The sequence below is a fragment of the Alligator sinensis genome, unplaced genomic scaffold (genome assembly GCF_000455745.1).
Source record: "Alligator sinensis unplaced genomic scaffold, ASM45574v1 scaffold400_1, whole genome shotgun sequence".
NCBI lineage: Eukaryota > Metazoa > Chordata > Crocodylia > Alligatoridae > Alligator > Alligator sinensis.
Genome location: NW_005841897.1, coordinates 1925582 through 1935396, shown reverse-complemented (window position 1 = coordinate 1935396; position 9815 = coordinate 1925582). Strand labels below are relative to the sequence as shown.

Here is a 9815-nt window from a genome sequence, read left to right as displayed (position 1 = left end):
GCTGAACCAGCCTGGGGAGCCCTGATCCAACTGCTGCCCTCTCCCAACTCAGCACGGCCCAGCATTAGCACTAGCCCAGTGACCATGGGTAGCAACGGACATCTAGGAGCAAGTTACTACAACAAATGCAACTTTCCACCTCACTGAAGACTTTGCTCCGATTGGGTTACGGCAACTCTGCTCCTCGTGCCCTCTGCAACCCCTAGGGCAGCGAACACCCGGTGGAATGTGATTATCTCTGCTAGAGGTCTTGTTAGGATCCAGATCATGAATGAATCTGAATCTAAGACTAGGGAACATGGATTTCTCTCTTTAAAGGCCAAAGCAGGCAGGCCTCTCAAGCTGGTTATATGCCTGACATTTCCACCCACTATTAATAGACGGGGAGAAACAATGTGTTCAAAAGGTCAGGATATGGCATAGGTTTGGAAGGGAAGAGGGGAAGAAGTGATGGTTACTTCAACTAGTAGCCACGTGAGTAGGGAGGAAAGCATCAGAGACCACAGAAACACGTGCTGGTGCTAGCTGGTCTGCACCCTTCGGATCCAACAAGAACTGGCTCCAAGCAGACATCCCAAGAGACAGGGGGAAGCTTGCTGGCTTTGCAACTACTGGCAAGAGTGAAGCCATCTCTTGTGCATCTGAGATGTTAAAATGCACAAGACTTGCAAGCTGTGGGGATATGTGGCATTGTGTGACCCCCTATGACTAGAATTCACCCGAGTCCTTCCCCAGCAGCCTTGCAAAGCTCTACCTGCCTACAACACGCAACGTTTGTTTCCTTTGGAGCAAGAGCTCACCCGGGGACTCGATGTTCTTCAATTCACGCTCCCTCCCTGTAAAGTACAGGGTGGAGGAGCGGGGCTGGTTCCCAAGGGCTAATGACAGTTGTGCAAGACTGTGTGGGACTGTTCAGATCAGGGGCAGCCGGGATGTGCAGCATGTGGCAGACTGGGGAGGTAAGAGGTGATGCAGCAGGCTGGGCAGGGGGAAGGGGGATCGGAGTGGCACTCGGGGACGGTGTGAGGTTAATTTATGACACGCCTGCCAGATAGGTTCCCCTTCCCCACTAATTTAGATGATCCTGAGCCAGCTAATCACATCCCACCCATCAGTAAAGCACCATTTTTACCAAAGGAGGGCTGTGGATTTATACACAACTCAGGATGTCACTAGGGGCCAAATGCCACAGCTGCTGTTAAAAGCAACTTATCAGTTTCTTTTGGTTTCCTGGTAGCCCTCAATCCTTCTGTGCATTCACTCTAATTTTAGCATCCCCTTCCCTCCCCACCGTTCCAGCCCACTCCTACCATAGGCTTGCACACTTTCATAACTCATCTCACACCCCAAATGCTGGGGAAAGAGAAAATCCACCCAGCACAGCTCATAAGACACAGCTGAACTAGCATGTGCCTGTCCACAAGCCAGGCTAGTGGGGCAGCAAGGGAACAGCAATATAGGCAAAAAACACACCCACAAAAAAGCACAGGGTTGAGCTATATTGAAGCCAGGCAACCACCCATCTCCTTATCAGGTGCCAAAGTCTAGGTGGGTCAATCCACTCTGATTCAGAGGGGAGCTGGGAGGGAGCTGATAAGATAGTCTTGCTGGAGCCAGTGCGAGAAGCAGCAAAGGTCCCATTCAGTGAAGTACTTACTCAGATGCTTGGAGTCACCCACGTGCACAGGCTCTGTGCTGAATCAGGGCTTAGGCCAGCACGTGTTAACTGTGAACTTCCAAAAAGGCCACGAGATGGCCCGGTTGTATGTGTGGAACAGCTGACTCCTGATGGACTGAAGAGGTGGGAATAATATAGCAAAGACTGAAGTCAACCCAGAAAACCCGCCCCTTCACCACTCTCAGAAGAGGCAGGAAGTGTGTACCTCCTCCATGCCCAGAGGGAGAAATCAGCCCCACATGTTGCCTCCAGCTCAGGTCTTTGTTATCAGAAAGAAGGGCAGAGAACTTACAGAACAGGCAGGCTGAACAATGACCGGGCAAGGCACAGGGAAAGGACTACATCACACCATGCAGGACTCGCCTCTTCCTACCCACCCCGTTCAGCAACAACAGACAGAAGTTGCTAAATTAGTTTGCCACTGGCTGAGCAGAAGATCTGCTCCTCTGGGCTCCATGTAACGGGCATGATCTCAACATCATCTTGACAGAGTGGACTGGGTGATCCGAGTTGTCTTTAAGGGGACAAGTCTATCTTGGGTAGAAGCATTGTAGACACGCACACACTTATCCCACAACGAACCCTAGTGCGGAAACCACCTTAATCCACACCTGCATTACTGCAAGCTAAACTAGTAAACCAGGTTTAAACTGAAATAAGCATGACCACACAAGGGTTAATTAAAACTGGTTTCAATATACCTTTAGATAAACCGACGCAAGTCTGTGCACAGACCGGGCCCATATTTTCTGCATAAAAGACTTGCATTTCATTTCCACGTGTGACACCACTGGAGGGCTGGTATTGCCAGATTCCTCCTCCTCCAGGTTGGACATGGGAAAAGGAGGCGGCGAACAGCTCTGTGCTCAACTATCCTCACACCCACCTGATAAGTACTGTGCTGAGATTTTAAGGAGGCTTCTAAAGCTGTGCATGGAGAAAGAAGGAACATGAACATGTTCTGATACTCAAGACTACTAAGACAGGGGCTGGCAAGATTTATTGGGAAGTGGGCCAGCATGACCCAACGTGGATGGAAGGAAGGTTGGTGCTAGGACCCAGTTGCCACTTCTCTGCTGCCCCCACTTTGTGGGCAGGATCCAATGGCTCCACGGTCCTGATCTGGTCCATGGGGCCATATACTGACAAGCCCTGGTCTAACCACCCCCCCGTGACACCGCCAGCGGTATCTGCGGGTGCTCCCCACCCACCGGTCAGCGCTTGCCAGCTGCGCCCCCCAGACAGCGCCGTGGCTGCCCGTGGAGGCTCTACACTTACCGCCGCCGCCACTACCTGCCAGAGCTCGCCATGTTGTTCGCAGTTAAAGCCCTTGCTGCAGGATTTAAGCCACTCTTGGGAGGTCAGGAAGAAACTTTTGATCACCCTGAATCTACCTACTGGAGGATTCTCCCACCTGCCTCAGCAGCTCCTGGGCTTATGAACACGAAGCATGGCTAGAAAAGCCCCAGCTCTGATGCAGCCTGGCAGTGCCCATGTTCCCGAGCAGTGGGTCTGCTTATCTGGAGTGAAGATTCACCTTTAGCCCCTTTGATAAATATCAGAGTTGCACCTGCTCTGACCACACCACTTACAATCAAGCATTCCTAAGACTGTAGCAAAAGGAAAGGAGGTGGGTTGTTGTCCTCTTAATTCAAGAAAGCTGGGCCTGGCTCTGTCATGGGAGCTATAGGGCAGTTGTCCTGATGAGATGAATAGGGGCAATCTGTGGATAAGGCCCAACTCCATGCAAGGGTGACAGACAGGGAGGTACAAATGATTTGTTACGCAACAGATCGTGGGCAAAGGGAACAGAACACCACATCTTCCAGCAATGGGCAAAGCAAGAGAGCTGATCCCATGCCCCACGAGAGCACGAGGGTGCAGAAAGCAGTGCAATACATAGCCACGTGCCAGGAACAAATGGGAATGTCTACCAGCAATCACCAAAGACTCGCACCTTGCTGGCTGTGCCATCAACATGGAGCCACTCACTTCTCTCAGTCTTGCTGACCAGCAGAGCCTGAGTTTGGGGTGCAGGAAGGAGATGCCGGTTCCTGTGCCAAATATCGCTCCACCTACTCATCTAAATCCAGAGCAACGTGCCTGAGGCCTATAGGAAAGTGCATCAGGCCCAGCTGCCTCTAGTGGAGATGCCACAGATGGGCAGGGATGGGCTCGAACCCCAAATTTCATTAGGACACTGCCAAGAACCTGCCTCCCTCCTGATACAGGCTGTCTGGAGCCTACTATCCTCAATACGTCAAATAAATAGTTAATAATAACTTAATCTTGTGTTTGGAAGACAGAGCCCCATGTAACAACATGACAAAGGGAGAGAGAGAGCAGCCGAGCTGCTGGATTTTTGTGCATTGGCTGGAATTCACGTCAAAACACCACCGTTGGCCAGCAAAGCACGCTCTGCTTTGGCCTGCAACCCAGAAGGGTTTGCAAGTGTTCGGCGGCTGCAGCTGACCTCTCACCCAGGGGCAGAAGCAGAGATTCAAATGACTGAACCAACAAAAAAGCAGCAAAGATCATCAGCCACTTCTCTGGGGGAGCTTGGGGTTTTCTGGATCATCTTGCTTAGCCATATCAAGATGCCAGCTATTCAGTGCCTTACAGGGCTGACCCCCCTTCTAGAAAAGGGGTCTCAGATCTTCCCCTCAATGGGTCAGGCCATGCTTTTCAAAAAGCCACACACAAACCAGAGCACTCTTAAAAAGCTAACCTGGCACATAGCTGCCTACAGGCATAAAAGGGGACTATTGCCTCTTTCTGCCATCTCCTATTCTTTTTCTTTTTTTTTCCATCCCCCCGCACCCCCGGCACATCAGGGTGGAGAGGAAAGGAACAACCACGATGCCGCGGAAGGCAGAAGCAGTTTGATCACAAGTCTCCACCCTGCACACAGGCACCATTATTGCCAGCAACGGGCCTGCAGCCTTATCAGGGCCCGACTGCCATCCAGCCCTACTTGCGTGGATATCAACAGTGGACGTCTCACTGCAGTGAATCCAATCCGGGGAGGAACGAAGGTAGATTTTAACTGCCGCTTTGCACATCAACTTTTTAAATTCTGGAGTAAGCCTCCTCACCGGCTGAAGCTTTCTAAGTTTCAACAAGCTGTTTAAAAACAAAAATACCTGACATTCTTTGGCAAGGCCTAAATAGAAACGTCTCTTCTGGAAATGGTAACTTAAGGATCCTACCAAGTGAAGGAAAAAAAAAAGCACTTCATTGTGGAATGAGCAGCAGGAGATAAGATCCCTTTGTGTATCTCAAAGTCACTGGGGCTTTGTCTACACAGGAGTTTATAAGACTGGTAACTAAAACACCTGGTTTGCTAGGAGATTCTTCTGTAATGCATGGGACTAAAAATAGCATTTTTTAAATGGAGTTGCTTGGTTTCCCCAAGTAATCTCTCTCTCTCTCCTGTTCCCCGTGTCCCCCTCCCTCCCCCAAAAAGGCATGTGTCTCTTAAGACTGACGCGACAAAGAGCAACTTGTAAGATTCTTATAGTTAAAGAAGTTCATGTGCTTTGGGGAATATCACTATTTTTTTCCAACAAGAAATAGAGGGAGGTCTCTGGCATAGTGTGGGGGCGAGGTGATATGCAGCCGTTTAATGATGAGTAACCCCAGGTTCCTTCTATACTTTTTCTTACTCTTGGATTAGACCATGCCGCGCGCGCACCAACTGTAAAACCCCTCTGTCTCAGCTCTCTCAACGACCACAATGGCTCATGGCATTCAAGTTCTGGGCCAGAGATCTTCTAAAGGCGCTGGGGCGGGGAGAAAAGAAACACCAACAAAAATGTCAAAAATGCAACCCAGGCTGAGGAGCTGGGAACGAGGACGAGAGGATGGGGTTCAGTGCAGATCATGACTTGTACACTGGCTTCCTGATTAATATATAACTAGTCATAAAAATGAAGGGGGTGAGGTGGGGAAGGGATGTAGCTTGCTTACCAAGCAAGCCAGAACTTCCTTTTGTGTTGGAAACTATATTAAAACTGCTCCAAGAGACTTCAGGTTTTAGAGGCTTGTTAAGAGGAGGGTAAGGGCTTGGCAGTGGGAAGAGACTGCAAAGCAATTTCCACCCCTACCCCCCCATGCCCTTGCATTCAAGGAGGCAACCAACTCACTGAAGTTTCTGCTCAGGCCTGAGTCAGAAATGATTCCATGAGTAATGGGGCCAGCACAACCCCGATGTTCCTCTGATGTTTGATTACTGGGAATCAGGACCTCAGGAGTGTTTGCACAGAGCTTTAAGTGATTCAGGATGAACGGCAAAAAGCTCCAGCCTCCCCCTTTAAAATACAGGAAGGAAACAGTCAGAGGCAGATTTCACTTCGGTGCACCAGGGTGCAGCACATGGAGAACTGGATGTAAACCAGCCTGAGATTAAAGACCTTAAGCTTCCTGTCGGCACCATAGGATTCGTGTTGGTAGGGAATCGCCTCTGCTGTGCGTGAAGCATTTCAAACACCTTGAATCTTGCCTGCCTCAGCCAGATCTGGAGGAAGCCTCGCAAGATGGATGGTTGCTGAACTGTTTCCCCTCTCAAGTCTCAATGCGACCAGGCTTTGAGCTCCAACTATCAGTGGGAACCTGCCCTTCGGGCACCCAGCACATATGAATTGTTCAGCTAATTTACCCATCCAACAGATCTTATCCTAGATGGATCGAAGAAGGTGCAAGGCCCTTTCTACAGAGGCATCATGTTCTTGGGGGAAGGTACCAGGCTGGGAGCTTCCAGTTCTGCCACTGTCCTGCTGTATGACCTTGGGCTACTACTTTTAAACACGTGCCACAATCTTCCCTCCCACATTTCACCTTGCCGGTTTCAGACTGCCAGTTCTCCAGGGCAGGGACTTCTTTCTATGACTTCACTGCACCTGGCGCATAGGGAAACTGATGTGTGTCAGGGCTTTGGTGGGTTGACGTAATACCCACACAAGCATCTGCCTTAGTCAAAGAGCAGAGACAGTCCTGGGAAGAAGAAAAGGGTCCTGCACAGAAGAGCATCAAAACAAAGTCAACCCCTGACCCCCTTTTTTAGATCGCTCCTGTGAACACCAGCATCCAGTCCTAACCACCCTACAGCAAGCAAAGGAGGAGGAGGGAGGAGGTGGAGCAACAAACACTACATCTTAGCTTTAATCTGCTGTTCTCCCCCACCCCTCAACACAGCACAGTTCAGTTTCCCTTTTTTAAAAAAAAGAAAAGAAAAACTTCCCCTGCTTTGCCAAAGAGACTTGCCCTCAGCCAAGGTCAAGCCAAGCTTGTTTTTGGTTTTCCTTTTGCTGAAGTTTTGTAGGGGAAACTTGCAAAGGAAGGGACTTGTTCCACTCGTTCCTCCCCAAATCACACTGGGTTGCAGCGACTCAAATAATCCACTCTAGATCTCCATGAAGACAAACTATTTCCTGGCAGACATTTTGCCTCTTGTTTACATTTGCAGCCCGTGTGTTTCTCTTGTTGCAGTGCAATATGGCTGTCACAAGAGCTGACAGTTTGGAATGCACAGCCACTTCTGCTTGCAGCTCTCTTCCCCCCCTCCCCTTCCCGGAATCAAAGGTGGGGTCTCAGATGCAGGCCGCACAGAGGAAAAACCCTTCCCTCCCTTACACATTTTTCTATAGGTTTGGGGCTTGCAAACTTAAGTGGCTTTTGGATAGGTGCAGCTATTTAAGAGGTTCTCCAAGCTTAAGAAACACGCTTTTGGGGGTTGATTGGCACCCAGGACTCAGATGTCAATTTAATTCTAGCTCCCATAAAGTGAAGCAACTAAGAGGGATGGGGGGGGGGGGGAAATGCAGCATGCCTGGAGCTGGAGTCACTTACCATCTGATGGTGGTGATGGCTGTTGGGAATGTTAGTTTCTTGAAAAAATGCGCTCAAAGCAGTCTGCAAAAAACAACGGTGGAGTTAATGTCTAGCCCTGAAAAGGGGGGGAGATCCAAAGATGCAGATAGCAGAAAGGTGCCAGGGACTGAGTGTCAAGATGTGTCATTTCAAAGAAAAAAAAAAGTGATTGTATTTCTTTTAACTCCCCTTAACTGCATTTCCACTCTTAGCAAACAATGCGGGACCAACAAACAGGATTGATCTGCCTGTTTGCATTTCTCAGCCCCAGGCCTGGCCTGCCTTTGAAATGCTAATTCTCTCCCCTCCTAAAGGAGGGCTCCAAAGGAATCCAAAACAAGAAGGCAGCTGGGGTTGGGCTCAACTCTCTCCCACTCCTGCCTAAGCTGAAAGCCAGGCACAATCCTGGAGAGAGAGCAGCACTTGAGCAGCCTAGAGCCCAGGCTGGCTTTAAGGCTGGTGTGACAACAGTCAGGTTAGGAAAAGGGGGCACTGTGGGAAAGGTTTTCCCAAGGAACATACAAAAGAGAGTGGGGGGGCTGAAATGAAGCTTTCCACCAAGAGATCAGCAAGACCAAGCCCCATGGCCAACCTTCCCTCTTGCTCCGACTAGTTTCAACTTGCCCCCCAATCCCTTTCCTCACCAGTGTCTTTACCCACGTGAAAGAACCAGGGCAAGCAAAGGGCTGGAAGTGGACTTGGCGTCTCATCCTCACTCCCCCCCCACCTTTTAAAAGGGCTCCCCCACACTCCCCTCTCCCTTCCACGCTGCGTGGGTGGCAGCTGCAAAACCTCCTCCCTTCCACGCTGTAATTTCTCTCGCTTCTGCAAAAACGTTGCACCCCTCATATCTCTCTTCCCCCCCCCAGCAAAGTGTGTGGTGGGCTCTAAGGAAACAGACCATGTCTGCTTCTCTCCCAGCACTGCACGGCCCAGGCTGGCCTACAGCTCTGGTTACAGTGCAAGGTATAAATAGACCCTGGAGATCTGCAATCCCATGGCTCCTTCCCCCTCTTGGATCCGACAGAAATATCATTTATTCCCACCCCCCTTCCCTACAACAGACATGACGTGCCAGGCCCTGCGCCCTCCCCGCTGCTTGCTGCAATAGGCGACGAGGCTCAAAGCCGAGTAACGATTGTTTATGTGCAGCTCCGGGGCTTCCCATTCACCGCCGGCGGCCCCGTGCTGCGTGGCCCGGCGCCGATCCGGCTTGTTGTTGTTGTGGGAGGCCATCCACACACACACGCACGCACGCCCGCCCGCCCGCTCCACCCCCACCACCGCTGCCAGCGCCAACAGGAGCTTTTGGGGGGGTTGGATCCAACAGCGGCGACACAGAAAGGACTTGAGCAAGGGGTGGGGAATCATAAGCGATTAGACGGGCCAAAATCAGACACCCCCTCCCCGCCCCAGCCACACGCACCTCGAACTGCCAATGTGCCGCTTGCAGCAGCTGCTTCGCCTGATCCGCCGCGCAGCCCGCGGCCACCACGAACTGGTTGATCATGACCTGGTGCCTCAGCTCCTCCATATTCACGGACATGGCGAGAGACACGGAACCACAACAAGGATGGTGGGAGGGAGGGAGGGGGGGGCACACACGGCGGCAGCGATGGTGCGTGTGTGTAAAGGAGCGGGGGCGAGATCCACAAAGAATCCTTGCTTCTCCTTCCCCGAGGCTCCCCCGCTGCCCTGCGCTGGATCGAGCCGCCTCTTAGCCTTCCCCCGGCTTGGATCGGCACCGAGGGAGCGGATGTTGTTGTTCCCCAGCCCCTCCGGCTCCTCGAGCACCACAAACAACAGCAGCTAGGGGAGGAGCATGCAGGAGAAGCAGGGGGGAAGGCTGGAGGTGTCTCAACGTTCCATTCCCCGCGTTCCGAGCCCGCTGATTGGCCGCCGCGGCTTCTCCACTTGTCCGAACGTTCGATTCGAATCTTCCAGCGTCCCGAGCTGTGGCTGAGTCCCCAGCGCCCTTCCCCCTCCGCCGCGCCTGATTGGAGCCCTCGGACCGCTCTCCCATTGGACGGCTGCTGTGTTTTGGATGGGGGGAGGCTGCCCATTGGCTTCTGCGCCTGCAGGGGCGGGGGGAGGCTGTGTGCTGGTTCGAGCGGAGCTGGGCTGGCAGCGCGGCGTGTTGATTGGCTGCTGCCCCCCTTCTGTTTCTCTGGTTATAAAAAAAAAACACACGCACGCAGACACACACACACGCATACACACACACGCACGGGGGGTGTTGTAAAGCCAAGTTCATTCAGGAACTTCATTG

The 9815-nt window shown here is 51.7% G+C and overlaps 1 protein-coding gene across 2 annotated transcripts in view; it reads right to left on the bottom strand.

Annotated features, from left to right (window-relative positions):
- UBALD2 (UBA like domain containing 2) overlaps positions 1 to 9501 on the bottom strand; it is a 13049-nt gene extending 3548 nt beyond the window's left edge. Inside the window, exons 1-2 of one of the 2 annotated variants that reach the window (XM_006018302.3) lie at positions 8973 to 9496; positions 7526 to 7588 (exon numbers count right to left, since the gene is read on the bottom strand). In XM_006018302.3, coding sequence (XP_006018364.1) covers positions 7526 to 7588; positions 8973 to 9092 — 183 coding nt within the window. In that variant the 5' untranslated portion in view covers positions 9093 to 9496. Of the gene's footprint in view, positions 1 to 7525; positions 7589 to 8972 lie in introns of both variants that reach the window. The other variant, XM_006018303.3, reaches the window with a different exon arrangement.
- Between the last annotated feature and the right edge of the window lie 314 nt (positions 9502 to 9815).